This window comes from Gopherus flavomarginatus, chromosome 3 (genome assembly GCF_025201925.1).
Source record: "Gopherus flavomarginatus isolate rGopFla2 chromosome 3, rGopFla2.mat.asm, whole genome shotgun sequence".
NCBI classification, from domain to species: Eukaryota; Metazoa; Chordata; order Testudines; family Testudinidae; genus Gopherus; species Gopherus flavomarginatus.
The window spans coordinates 236620091-236635266 of NC_066619.1; the positions used below are offsets into that span (position 1 = coordinate 236620091).

The following is a 15176-nucleotide window of genomic DNA, read 5'->3' on the forward strand; positions in this document are numbered from 1 at the left end:
TGTGTCCACAGTCTCTCAGATGTATCCATCTGGGGTATGTCTACACTGAATTGAAAACCTGGGCTTAGAGTTAGGTTGAGCCAAAATTCCTCTGCTGTCCACACACACAAGTCTCTGACTCAGGTCAGCAAGTACCCAGGAGCTGGGTCCTAGGACCCAACTGGCAGGGAGCGGGTCTAAGTTTGAGTCCCTTTAGTTATGTCTACACAGCCTACACAAGTTCATGGTGGTTCCATACGTATTACATTGATTTCAATGGGCTTTGCATCAGGACCTTAATATGGAGTGATAAGACATTTTCTATTTATTCATGCTAACAATATGTTGTTTTAGATGCATATCCAAAGAGTGAAATGATTTACACCTGGACAAAAGGACCTGAACAATCCGTGGAAGTTCCTGAAGAGTCTTCCAGTTTAGTTCAGTATGACCTGCTTGGGCATACTGTGTCCACTGAAACTGTTAAATCTATTACAGGTAAGAATCTCGTCAATGTGAATCAATTTGAGATGCAGAATTAACAATGTAATTTTGTTCTAGCCTTTTCTATAAGGTATTCCGTAGCTTTTACTGGCATATTATGTATATACATATACACACTTAAATCAGAGCTCAGGTTTTCGTTCTTCATATTACCACTTGCAGATTCACTACAGTGGAGTTCAGAGTCCCTTCAGAAAGCAAGTATGAGGTCACCAATCAGAAAGGCTAGATGAATGCATGTAATGATTGCGTAAAATGTAATCTGTAGAGTCAGGAGCCATGTAACTAAGGCTGTTAGAGGCCTTGAAGTCCAGTTATAGAAGTACTTTCTCGGTGCTCTGTGTGTATTATATGGGGAAATACTTGCTTTTGTTTGGCAATGCAAACAATTCAGAATAGAAATACAACATGCAGAATATGTTGTTAAAGTAATAAATTAGAACTCTGTTCAGATTATTTTAGTGGTAATCAAAACTGAGCCTATGCTGCTATTTGTGCTACTAAAATTTCTAAGGCAAGTGACAATAACAAGGTAGCCCCTGTAAGTGAAATCTCACTGGTTAGCTGTTTTATAAAATGTATTTTTAAAATATTATCTATTGTTTGTTTGCTACAAAATTACATTAGTAAATCCTTGGTGTTTGGTACTGTAAAATGAAATGCTGTGGCAGGATAAGACAAAATTAAACAACAGATTGAGGAAATGTATTTGACAGATTTCTCTATTTTTTATTTCAAGATAAAACAATATTTTCTTAATAGCTCTGGATATTATTAGCATGAGATGTTGTTGATTATCCATAAGATAAGAAGACAAACCAGATCACTTCCCTGCCACTTTCCCCACCCAAAAACAAACAAACAAACAAACAAAAAACAAAAAAAACCCCGCAAAACACTGGTTTCTGGAGACCTCTTGCAGTCTAAGCTTGTTATGTTAGTTTGTCTTCAGAACACTAGCTCAGAGATGCATGGAGTAAAATCCTGTCCTTGTAGAAGTCAGTGGGATTTTTGCCATTGACTTCAAGGGGCCAGGATTTCACCTGTGATGAAGACTGGATTTCAAAGCCATTTATTCTGTACTAGATCGTTTGTGTTACTTTCCCTGTAATTAAATTCTGGATTTAAATTCAGGCTTTTTGAAGGGGCCAGCTGTGATATCGTTACTACTATAGTTTCTAGCAGAAGACTCTGAATTTTCATAACTCTGTGCTTGTGTGTGTGTGTCTCTATATGGGTGGTGACTGGTGGAGCCGCTCTACCACTACAATGGAAATCCTTGGGTTTTTTTGGAGGGGAATTTCCATTGAATGGAATGAGAAAATAAGGGGGTAGATCTTGCATAGTCCTATTCTGGGAAGAACGTGGCACAGGAGCCTTTGCTGATCTCCTCTGCAGGATCTAGGACAGTCTTGGGACCTAATCTTGCAAACTTTTTTTTCTTGTGCGTAGTCATGACTCACTGAAATAACCTCATTGATTTCAAATGAGTAAGAGTTCATGCCCCTTGAGGAGGCCTGCTCCAAATTGGACTGTCCCTGCTCTTCTTGGTCTGGCCTGGTCTCACCTGTGGTCTCCATTCCCTATCATAAATTCATAGATTCCAGTGCCAAAAGGGTCCATTGTGATCATCTAGTGTGACCTCCTGCAGGCCATAGAACTTCCCCAAAATAATTTCTATCAAACTGGGGGTTGGAAGCCTAGAAACACTGGCATTGCCATACTGGATCAAATTAGATCCATCTGGTTCAGCATCCTGTTTTTGACAGTGGTCAGTACCAGATGCTTCAGAAATAGGTACATGAAATCCCAGAATGGACAACTTAGACTAACCTGCCCATGATGGAATATTTTTCCTAACTCTTATCAGTCAGTGGTTGGTTTATGCCCTAGAGGATGACAGTTTATAATCTATATCTATCTATTTATATATACAATTATCCTATCAAATATAACGGTGAATGTTTGAAGGCTCAGTTTACCCTTCCTTTCCCATTCATTGTTTTATACACTTCTGTCATAGTGATAAAGGTACAAATAACAGTGTCATTCTAAAGCTAAAGTTAAAATAATTCCTGCTGTACTGCTATTTACATGACTTTCTGAAACTAGTTTTAACCATTATTGTAAATCTCTTTCTCTCCAGTCATTTTGTTTTCCAATCCCCATGGTTCTGACGTACACCATGTTAGCTGAGAATGGGTCTGATTGAAATGGGAAGATTCCCATTGACTTCAGTGGCAGGATAAGACCCACTGTTTGTATTTCATTCTGAATATTTCTCACACTTTTAATAATGATGGCCACCTCATGTAGTGGTTGTCAGACTAAATTAACTGATACCAGTAAAGAATTTTAAAGGCATTATGTAAGTACAGAGTATTTATTTATTCATTCTCTGTTTAATTATGACAGCAGTACTAGAATGGAAACACCTTCTGAAATGATTACAAGTTTCCATATAAACTAATAGGTATCATAAGGTTGTACCTAGATATAATAGTACGGTGTCTATGTACAGTGAAATGGATATTGCAGATGCCACAGCTGGATAGATGGTAAATAGATGCCTTGTATGCCTTAAGAGTGTTTTCTTCTTGAGATGGCAAAAGAACTCTTAAATAGCACTTAAACCATAAAACGCAATCCAACATTACCTATTAATTTATAGTCTTTTATATTATGTCTCCAGAATGGCATTGTAAGGTCATATTACTTTTCGTTTTGTTTGATATCATACTTCCTTTCCTTCTTGTTTCCTAAGCAACACATCTTTCAGTGCTTGAGTTGCTAAGCTCTGAAGATAATATTTTCATATCTAATTCTGGTTGGCTGTCAGAAACATGGTTATTCTGCAAAATTGCATACACGGTCAGAAGCATATTTGCCTTTTGCTTTATTTTATAGGTGAATATGTTGTTATGACAGTTTATTTCCACCTCAGACGGAAAATGGGTTATTTTATGATTCAGACATATATCCCATGCATTATGACTGTGATCCTCTCGCAAGTGTCATTTTGGATAAATAAGGAATCTGTTCCAGCTAGAACCGTATTTGGTAATTATAATCTCTTTCTTCTTCTTTTTTTTTTCATTTAATTATGCTTCCTCCTCTAATCATTTTTACTAGAATAATCCGCATTATGGGACAGAATATGCATACTTTCTCTAAAGCAGTGCTGCTAACATGAGAAAATAAATTAAGTTCAAAGGCAGATTGGCCTTCATTTACTATCTGCCTAATTAAAAATATTAGAAATATGTAACTTGGGTCACTGGACTGTGGAGGGAAACTTGGAATATTTAACTTGGAGGGGAATATGGTTGATTGTAGCAGGGTTAAATTTATTGGGACCTATCCCTGTACCATTGAAGCAAATGGGAAAACCCCCATATCCAAATCAGGCCCTCGGCATCAAGAAGGGACAGTTTTACCCTCAGGTGTATGTTCCTGCCTCTTCTTAGAGTAACTCCAACTGAAGTGTCATTGAACTAATTTTTCTGGAATTGCGTATGTGTCTGCACATATCTTGGGCACAAGTCTCACTAACATCAGTGGAGTTTTGTCTGAGTAAGGAATTTAGGTTTAGGTCATGTACTTGCAGTGAAACTGTCTCTTTTCTCCTGCTGCCTCCATGAAAATGAACCGAAAGAGCAGCTAGGTAAACAATCAGAAAATATTAAAGTGACACACATTAACATGCAATTTGAAAAGAGATGCTACAATGAGCACTGAAAACAAAACCAACAAATATGTGGAAGACAAAATGTATGAAACCAAGCTGGTTCCTAACAAAGGAATGGAAAAAACAAGCATGGTTAAAGCAATCTTGTAAAGTGACTCTATAACGTATTGTATTTTGAAGTGAGATTAATCAGCTGGAGAGCATTCAGCCAAAATTTGTATTATATATAGATTTAAAAGAATAATAATACTACAAGTTAATACTTCCAAGTGACAGCTCAACCAACATGCAAGCAAAGACTGAAAGACTGTCCAGCATCAAAAAAAGACCTCGATAACAACCAGTAATGAAAAAAAATCACACCAAATCTAATGAGAACCTTAAATTAGACAGGGAAGGTACACAAGAGGTGGGTCAATTCACGTACAGTGGCAGTAACATGCAAGGCAATGGGGATGTCCAGATGGAATAGTCTGGGGGCCTGGCTGGACATTGCTGGTGATGTAGCATCCCTTCCCCCAATACAGAAATCTACAACTATGTTATTTTGATAGAAGTGTCGCTTAGGTACTTATCTAGGGTGGATATGGTATTGTAAAGTGATAACCATGTATGCTAATGCAAGATTTTTGTCCCCATGTCTAAACAACATTTTGCACAAGTGAAAAGGCCACAAAAATGTACTTAAGTTGTCAAGACAAGTCTGAAAGAAAAATTGCCAATAAAATGGGTTTTCAACAATTTATTTTATAAGACAAAGAAATCTTAGTCATATAAAAGGTTTCTTTGACATGTTATTGAGGCTCATTACTTAAAGAATGTTGGCCTCATGTTTTGTATTGATAAATACATAGGTTATTTATTGACACAAAAGTTTTAAACATTCATTGTAATAGAAGCCAGGTATACTACTGAACACCATGGTGTTAACAAAACACTAATAGCCAGTGGATACCCTCTCAGTGATGGGCAATATGACGTTATATATGTGTGTCTATCCTTTGTCAGTATATTTGCCATATGCAACATGTCTGTCTGAGCCATCTGTAGTCTCAGACTCATCTGAATCATAGAATATCAGGGTTGGAAGGGACCTCAGAAGGTCATCTAGTTCAACCCCCTGCCCAAAACAGGACCAATCCCTAACTAAATCATCCCAGCCAGGGCTTTGTCAAGCCTGACCTTAAAAACTTCCAAGGAAGGAGATTCTACCACCTCCCTAGGTAACCCATTCCAGTGCTTCACCACCCTTCTAGTGAAAAAGTTTTTCATAATATCCAACCTAAACCTCCCCTACTGCAACTTGAGACTATTACTCCTTGTTCTGTCATCTGCTGCTACTGAGAACAGTCTAGATCCATCCTCTTTGGAACCCCCTTTCAGGTAGTTGAAAGCAGCAATCAAATCCCCCCTCATTCTTCTCTTCTGCAGACTAAACAATCCCAGTTCCCTCAGCTTCTCCTCATAAGTCATGTGCTCCAGCCCCCTAATCATTTTTGTTGCCCTCCACTGGACTCTTTCCAATTTTTCCACATCCTTCTTATAGTGTGGGGCCCAAAACTGTACACAGTACTCCAGATGAGGCCTCACCAATGTCAAATAGAAGGGAATGATCACGTCCCTCGATCAGCTGGCAATGTCCCTACTTACAGAGCCCAAAATGCTGTTAGTTTTCTTGGCAACCAGGGCACACTGTTGACTCATATCCAGCTTCTCATCCACTGTAGCCCCTAGGTCCTTTTCTGCAGAACTGCTGCCTAAACTTTTCGGTCCCTATTTTGTAGCAGTGCATGGGATTCTTCCGTCCTAACTGTAGGACTCTGCACTTGTCCTTGTTGAACCTCATCAAATTTCTTTTGGCCCAATCCTCTAATTTGTCTAGGTCCCTCTATCCCACCCCTACCCTCCAGCAATCTACCACTCTTCCCAGTTTAGTGTCATCTGCAAACTTGTTCAGGGTGCAGTCCACACCATCCTCCAGATCATTAATGAAGATACTGAACAAAACTGGCCCCAGGACCGACCCTTGGGTACTCCAGTTGATACCAGCTGCCAACTAGACATGGACCCATCGATCACTACCCGTTGAGCCCGATGATCTAGCCAGTTTCTATCTGGATCCACACTGGCAACTTTCTCACCATAAGTAAGCCTATGTGCACTTCATGCTCTGTCTTGAGCAACTGTAGTTGACCTTATACTTTGGTTTTTTACATCCCATATAATGAATTCCAGGAGTGCTTCGGTGTCTGTGTCGTTAGTGTTGGTTAAATGTGTCCACCCTTGTCATGTTGCCAGTAATTTCCAATTGGGGAAGGGATGTCAGGCTGTGCTTCCATGTCATGGTTCTAGATAAGGGTCTGGTAATTTGCATGCTTGATATGTTGCATAAGACTACTATAAATTCGGGGAAGGCCTTGTTCTAGGCCTGACTGCAACAGAAAAGCTTATATTGTGCACTATTTACATCCATTAAGTTAGCTGTTGGGTCATAGAGAAGGATTACTACTGATTTCAGTTGTGCAGGAAGTATATACACTGTAATGCCAAAATTAGTAAGGCTTCTAATTTTTTTTTCCTGACAAACTTCCATGGTTTTAGTCTGCCAACTTCTGCCAGACTGCTGGTTGAATTACACCCAGTCAGCATATGTACTGCTGGCAACATTCTGCATAGTTGTTGGCCAAATTGAGCTGCTATTGTGTGGGTTGGTATAAACCTGGATTTATCTTTCAAACCAGTATGAAACCAAAGGTCTTGAGCTAGTTACTTTTGGATAAAATGTACACAGAGAACTGCAACGTCAGTGTCTGGAGATCACACCACTACATAAGGGTATTCTTGTGAAACGTGCAACATGAGGTTGAGGTTGAGGCTGAGTATCTGCTTTTTCATGCAAAGAGATATTTTTGATCTACAGCTCCATCTGAAGTGACCATGCAAGCAACGAGGCCAACCTGGAATCTACCTGCAATAACCATTTTCTGAGCTGGGATGAGTAAAGTTTCTGCCATATCACAGCATGAGTCTGACAAAAATATTACCAGATGTGCTTTATTCTTGGGATTTCCAATGAACTGCTCCACTGCTTTAGGATGGGTGTTTTGGAATTAGGGATTTTGACTTCATTCCTTTGTGAGGATTGCTTTTGTGCACTCAAAAGCTTTACTTGAATCTTTGACATCATATTGTCTTTGATCAACATATACTCTTTTGAGGCTCTCAAAACTCTGTAGAGGCTGGTGTAACTATTCTGAAGTTCAGTTCAGCAAGTTCTGCAAACTAGTTGCACCTCCTTGTGTGACCATTTGTATAAGAGCTATATTTTCCAAGCTGTGGGCATGTTGGATACATTGACTCTGTTTCTTTTTCTAATTCAGGCAATTACTCATTCTTTGCTGTTTTTGTTCAGGGTACCATCAGAATGTGCTAGAGCATATGGAACTGTGGCAAACACATGTGTGAAAACTTCCTTCAGATTAATCTCTATTGTTTGTGCAGCTACTACAGGATGGCTAACAACTCCCTGTCTGCAATCACTACTAACTTCAGATTTGATCTTTTTCTTAGTGATGCAAATGTCTTGATTGTTGAGCTTGTGCAGTGATTCAAAGAATCCAGTGATATTTGAATTTAATCTATCTTCTACAAACTGTTTCATTGCTTTGATTCCTGTATCATTCTTAGTAACAAGCTGGGTGGCAACCTCTGCGGGCAATGCAGCAATGCAGTTGCAATGTTGGTGAGTCTGTTAGGTCAGCATTCAAATTAAATAGCTTTGTCATGGAGCTGGTGATGGTGTGAACAACCTTATCTACATCTCCTTCATCATGTTGCATGCCTTCTTTGAGTTTTCCTTCTGAAACACATGAGTCTGCCTTATCACACATCACTTTCATGGAAGCTGTGATAGCTGAGTGCTTATGAGCAGCGATGAACCATCTAGCCAAGGCTCTTGGTTTCAAAATGAAACCCCATATATTCGCATCTACTTTACTCTTACAGTTTCTCTTTGTTTGAGTGCCATGTCTGTCCATACTTCGTTGAATTTATTGCTAGACTTAGCCACAGCATGATTTCCATGCACAGACTGCTTATGAACTTTGCTGTTCGAAAACTGCAGACTCTGTGCAATACATCCCGTGCATTCTTGAAGGCATCACTGAGCTGGGAAAGTGTTGCTGCCACATTTTGACATTCTTGGAGCTTGCTGTTGGTGACATCTACATCACAGTCGCTCTCATTGTCTTGTATCCACTTACAAAATGTTATCCACTGCAGTCTGGACAAAGCCTCCACTACAAGGTTGTGGGCCCTTACTCCACGGTGGTACGATTTGCCGTTAAGTACTTTGCTTGCTGTCTTGCTACCATACACCTGCAATTCTGTGAGATTGTCTTCAAGGCTACTGTCTTCATACTTCTTTCCAATTACAGTAAGAAATGTCTGCTATGTGGAATCTATCCTTCTTACGATTGTTTTCTAAAATTCCTTTGGGCTCCTCCACTGGCTCTCTCTTTGGCCTTACAATATATAGCCCCATCAAATATTGGGACACTGTAATCTTGGCCAAGAGTGCTGGACATCTTGCTGACATTCTTCATTACACTAAAAACTGTACTCAGTTCAGTAGGTGGTGCTGGCAGCATCGGGCAGTAGCCAATAGATGTGACGGTTGGTGTGGCAGAAGAAATCATCACATTAAAAGCTGTCCATCCTGGTATTTGCTGAGCATTCACCTTTTCAAATTTTCCTCAGATAGTTTGGTTGGGCAGCATCTTAGAATTATCCATTGTAGATCAAAGCTAGTGGCTTGTTGGAAAGTCTCAACATCAGTATATCAATTACTGTTTACTTCCCCCACAAGATTAGGTCATTACCCATGAGGATTGCATTCCAGTATGTCTTGGAACATTGCAGGAGCTTCAGGTGATTGTCTTTACGGTGCTGTTTTTTTTGTTTGAGCCTGAGCTGCCACTGTGCAAAAGCTGCCTTCTGGAATAGAAGGGGTCTGACAGACTACCATATCGAGCTAAAATTAAAACATCCTTTGCCTATGTTTTAGATTGTAAAACATGCTGTTGAAATAAGCTAATTTTTTTCAGAAATTACATGGTATAAGCAAATCATAAATTACACATATAGACAAAACAAGCAGAGAACATATTTAAATAAATTTTACCATAATGAAATCAATATAGGATAAAATTAGTATGTAATTATACACATGTTAAGAGAGAGTCATTACTTTGACTGTTTCAAGAAATTTATGAAGGCAATTTGACACAACTTCATAAAAAAAATCCATAATTCTCAAAGTCACCACTGCATATACCACATCTCCCCCACCCTAAAAATCACATGTGAGGGTTAATCCCCACATTAAAATGCATTAAACTCTGTGTTTGTGTGTATGTGTGTGTGTGTGTGGTTGCTATGAATTTCAAATACAGGCAGCATTTTCCAGGTGGGCCCCTGAACTAAAAATAATGTCATGAATTGGCACGATAACACAGCTGCAGTAACAATCTTAAACAAGATTTAGCCATTGAAAATCTACAACTTAAAGACCAAACTATGAATCATCAACTGAAATATTATGATTTGAAAGCTAGAAATCCACCAGAGATGTAGACAGATGTCCAAATGCTTCAGAAAAATACTAAGTATGAAACTGAATTAATTTTAAACAAATGCTAAGATTCCTCAGAGTTCTGCAACTCCTTATTTCCAAAGTTATCCTGAAAAGAAGATGAAAATATCTAGGACACATGTTAAGAATAATCCAGAACATCTGCCATGGTAGGCGTGCAATTGTGCAGCTGGAGGAACATCTGACGGGGTCAATTGAAAGAATCCCGCTGTCAACCATTACTCTGAGAGGGAAAATGTGTAGATTTAACAACATAGAGGACTTGAAAAGAGCAGCCCAGGATAGACAGGGATGGTGGAGCCTAAGTTCGTGGCCTAAGCAGCATCTCATTGATGATGTGGGAAGGATTTAGATTCACAAGTTTATAGTCAAAGGCTACGTTTTATCACTTAAAATAAAGCAGCGCCTATTTGTTTTAGCACGGCAGTCTAAAAATTCTCTAAGTATACACTCTCCATTTTAACTGCAAATAAAGGAACAAATGATGGCAGCCAGTCCAAAAAGCTAACAGAATGTTAGGAACCATTCGGCAAGGCATAGACAGAAAATATAATGCCACTATATAAATCCATGATATGCCCACAGCTATAATATTGCATGCAGTTTTGGTCACCTCATCTCAAAAAAAGATATCTTAGAATTGGAACAAGTACAGAGAAGGGAAACAAATTGATTAGGGTTATGGAACAGCTTCCATATGAAGAGAGATTAAAAAAGGCTGGGACTATTCATCTTAGAAAAGAGACGATTAAGGAAGGAAGATATGATAGAGGTCTATAAAATCATGAATGTTGTGGAGAAAGTTAATACAGAAGTGTTGTTTACCCCTATACATAACACAAGAACCAGAGGTCACCCAGTGAAATTAACAGGCAGAGGTTTAAAACAAACATAAGGAAGTACTTCTTACATGATACACAGTGAACCTGTGGAACCTATTGCCAGGAATGTTGTGAAGGGCAAAAGTATAACTGGGTTAAAAAAAAGAATTAGATAATTGGCCTCAGTGAGTTCTGAGCTTGCATTAATGCTAGTTATCATGGGGAGACAAAGCTCACAGTTTTTAAGGGCCAGTTCTATAGATCTATAGAGTTGAGTTCTGCAAGCTTGCCCACAGAAATTATGCTGCCTTGTATGGCTCACATCCTATAGTAGCCAAACCTATTGTAATACTGATAAGTAACAGAAACATGCACAGTAGTATGTCAGATTTATGTTGTTATTGCATAAGTTTGGTTCCAAAATCTTACAATAAACTATGTACAAAAGATCTGATTTTTACATATTGGGTATGGAATTCTATAGACGAGGTGGAGTTTTGGAGAACTGCTGCTGTTGGATATGGGAGATCAGTGTCCCTTAGGAAAGGGGGAGAAATAATCTGCATAGTTTTAGGGGGTTTATGTTTTTGCTTACTATGATGATTCTTTTTTAAAAAAATGCTTATATGTGCATCTGTTTGGAAATGCACAGGTGTGTTTAGGAGTCATGTCTGTTAGCATTTTAATAGAACATAATTTGCAATCTGGAAAGTTAGCCTATGACACACATAAACATAAGGAGCAGTTAGGGGCTGGGATATTTTTGAAATATCTTAAAAGCTTATAAATTACAGAAAATTGCATCTGATACTTTGAAAACATTCTGGGGCAGAACTTCTGCCCCATCAACACCATTTTATTTTATTTATTTTATTATGTTTTCCCCCTTCTCAGCGTCACTAAGCTCTTCCAATTGTAGATTGGCTGCTTAGTTCAGAATTTACCCATGGTGCCACTGACGTCCATGGGTAATTTAATAGCTATTAGCTTTTCAATCTCTACCCCCAAATAGGACAGGTATGATTCTGGGAAATAATTGACAAATCACTCCAGCATTAAGTGGTGTCTTCTTGAGGAGGACTCTGACCAATGCATATTTAAGAAAGGTCAGCACCTTCCGCTGCTAACCAACACATTAATAATGCCATCAGTAAAGACATATAAGCTAAACTACTGGGTCTTGGAAAACAGTCACCTTCTTTAAAAACAACGTTTTCCATAGGAATTTCTTTATTAACTAAATTACTTTAATTAGCCGAGACAATGCCATCACCCACATCAGTATGTCCACCATCACCTTTATGAGGAAGACTCCTGCAAGCTCACAATGAACTGTATTTATCTTGTTGGGTTTGACTTGGGGTTAATTTCCCTCCCTTTCCATAAAACCTGCTATTTTTCTTTTTACTCTCATGCAACGGGGCAACCTTCCTAGGTTCCTTATTCAACCTGTTATACAACCTGCATTGGTGGCCTCCTTGTGTTCTCCAAAGACCCTATATAGTTTTATCTGGATGAAGCATTTATGTATTAGATTCCCATACCGCTAGTGTCACAGATTTACTTTTCAAAAGAAATGGGGCCAACCAACATGAGCTCAGGAATTTCAATATCCATTAAAAACTTTATTTTCAAACAGACTAATTCATTTTACACGGTGAGAAATTCTTAATGTATGAACCACACACTAATCCAAATTTGGTACAGATTTTTGTTTTCATAAGTAGAGTAAAGAGTAATCACAGAGTTTTCTTTTGGGTTATCCTGTTAAAACTTAAGCAGCATATTCATAGTACAATAAGTATATCTTGTGTTGGAAGAAGGGGAATTTTTTTGAGGCATGAACAGTGCTTGCAGTACTTTACATAACATAAGAAAGCAAGTTTACAACTTAGTTTTATACTGTATGTGTTTACTTCATTGTAATACCTAAAATGCAGCTTTTGAGTTCAGCTGAGACCTTCATGCATGCACATTTTAATTAAAAGTGTTCTCTTTCAGATGAAAATATCTGAGTTTCATCTCCATACTTCTAGCAGAAAGATAAGATTGTGGGTGCCATGTTAAATAACAAAGTTGCCAGCCCGACAACGCTCCAATTTTTTTGAGCACCAAAATAAATTGTTTTCTTTTAATCTTAATGGTGCTATTTCTACTTGGATTATCAGTAGAATAGGGGAAAAACACAAGTTTGATGGAGGCACTGAAGATAATTTGATATTTTTCTTCTTTAGCCTGAGTACAGTACTGTATATTACAATATAATGCTTTTAAAAAGAAATATCTACCGAATACCAACCCACAGCATGAAATTATATAACATACAATTCCTGTATAAAAATATATGTAGAAAAATTGCTGATAAGTGGAGGCACAAAGGTTTTATTGCTGTGAGTTTCAAATTACCTACACAATTCACACATGGGGCTTTTCATGTGGCTGTGCATTCCCTCTGAGCAGTAACACTTTTTTGGTATTTATACAGTATAAACTGCATATATATATATATAGAATTCATTGTGGTGATTGGTAGTATGTTGTCACAAGGCAGGGTTTAATGCATTATTCATGAGTGGCAAGCCCTTGTAATAAGTATAAAATGCATAAATCTCCATATGAGGTAATTGTCTTCCTCCTCCTGTCAGATAAATTCCTTTTCTGCATAATGAAGCACAATCATATTTTTATGTTTACCTTTAGGGTCCACCTATTTTGCCCCTAATTTCCTCTTAGAAGTTCCATGTTGAGGAAACTCATCAATGTGGATGATAACAGCTGCAAACAAATCAAAACACCTCAGCCCATAAAGGATCTCATTTTGCAGTCCTTACTCAGGCAAGTCTCCTATTGGCTTCAAGTGGAGTTTTGCCAGAATAAAAACTGGAAGATCAGGTCCAATCACTGTTTCTGTTCACCCAGAGACCGTGAAAGCAAGACACAGGGCTCTCTTTTCATGAGGGGTTGAGATATCTTGCTCTTCACGCATTCTACTAGCATGGGAGTCTTAGTCTCAGCGTGAGACCTGAATTGAGATCCTCTTATGGCATTAGAGTTACGTTATCCCTGGAGTGCAAGGTCAAGCTCAATACAGCAGTGTTTTCTCACAAATTGTTGTTGCCTGTTTTGCTTTAAAACTATAAGGATCACTAGTGCTATTTTAAAAAAATTGAATATTCCTTTCTCCTCATTACTCATTGGCAAGATGATTTAAGTGGTATATTCAGTTAAATGATTATTATCTTGAGATCTGCAATTTAATTGCATTTTTTGATGTTATTAGGTTTTGCAATCCCAGATGGAAAACTACTAGATGGTTTTGATTTTTCTTTTTTTTTATTTGCATTCTGACCTACATGGATAGAACAATTAATTTTGCTTTGTTTCTTTGCTTTGAAGGAATAACGACAGTTTTGACAATGACAACGTTGAGCATCAGTGCAAGGCATTCATTGCCAAAAGTATCCTATGCCACTGCCATGGACTGGTTCATAGCTGTCTGCTTTGCCTTTGTGTTCTCTGCTCTTATTGAGTTTGCTGCTGTCAACTATTTTACTAACGTTCAAATGGAGAAGGCCAAAAGGAAGACAGTGAAATCCCTCCTTGAATTTCCAGTCATGCCAGTGAAGCGAGAACAGTGCACAGAAGAGACACTCATGGTATTTTATTTATTTATCTGTTGTTTGTTATACTGTTTTTAGGACTATATACACTTGTTTATGAGTCCAGTGCATGACAAATAGTTGATAATATATTTATAGGGTCATGTAAGAGAACATTGTAAGGGATAAATCCTGGTCCTATTGAGGGCTTTTTCCCATTGTCATAAATGGGACCAGGACTTGGTTCTCTTAGGATCTTTCCATACTGTCCATTTTGGTTAACGAATTATACCTTCCAGATAGAGGTCCTAATCTTCGTGAAATAGAGCGAAGACAAAAGTAAAATATTTAACAACACATGTAGCTTATATTTATCCATCTGAGAAGAGTGGGCCAGACTGCATCCTCCTCATGGGAAGGAGCTAAGCTAGAAGGTTCTCCTCGTGGGGTTTCCTCCCAAGTCATTCTATTGTGTCACTTTCACTCCACCTCCCTGTTGTCCAGACTGTGTATCCAGTCCACAAAATCTACAGATCCCAGGGCACCAGAGAAGACAGGGATAATCTACATGGAGGCTTGATGCCTTTCTGCTGTCTGTGTTTTAAGCTTCCCTTCACTCTCTTGTCTTCACTGGAGCCAAATTATCTGGGCCTCCCCTGGCTGTGGCTGGCAACAGCACTGTCAGAGTCTGAGATTATTACTTCTTCATGGAAATCTCTGCAAGACTAATGAGGGTGACAATGCACCTTATCCTCAACCTAGATCCCAGCCTGCTTGCTCCTTTCTACTGTCACCCCCTGCACAGTGTCCCAGGCCACCAGGGTGCCCTCTGAAGACTCCCAGACAGTAGGGATAACCACAGAGGCAACTATATCCATATCCATGTAAGAGGCAGGCCTACCACTCTCTGTATGCAGATCTGGGATTCATAT

At 38.7% G+C, this 15176-nt stretch overlaps 1 protein-coding gene across 2 annotated transcripts in view; it reads left to right on the plus strand.

Moving 5' to 3' along the window:
* The window catches only part of GABRA2 (gamma-aminobutyric acid type A receptor subunit alpha2), a 333249-nt gene that overhangs the window by 16276 nt on the left and 301797 nt on the right, over positions 1 to 15176 (plus strand). For both annotated transcript variants that reach the window (XM_050947534.1, XM_050947533.1), the window contains exons 6-8: positions 334 to 477; positions 3391 to 3543; positions 14042 to 14301. In XM_050947534.1, the coding sequence (XP_050803491.1) occupies positions 334 to 477; positions 3391 to 3543; positions 14042 to 14301 (557 nt within the window). The remainder of the gene's footprint in view (positions 1 to 333; positions 478 to 3390; positions 3544 to 14041; positions 14302 to 15176) is intronic.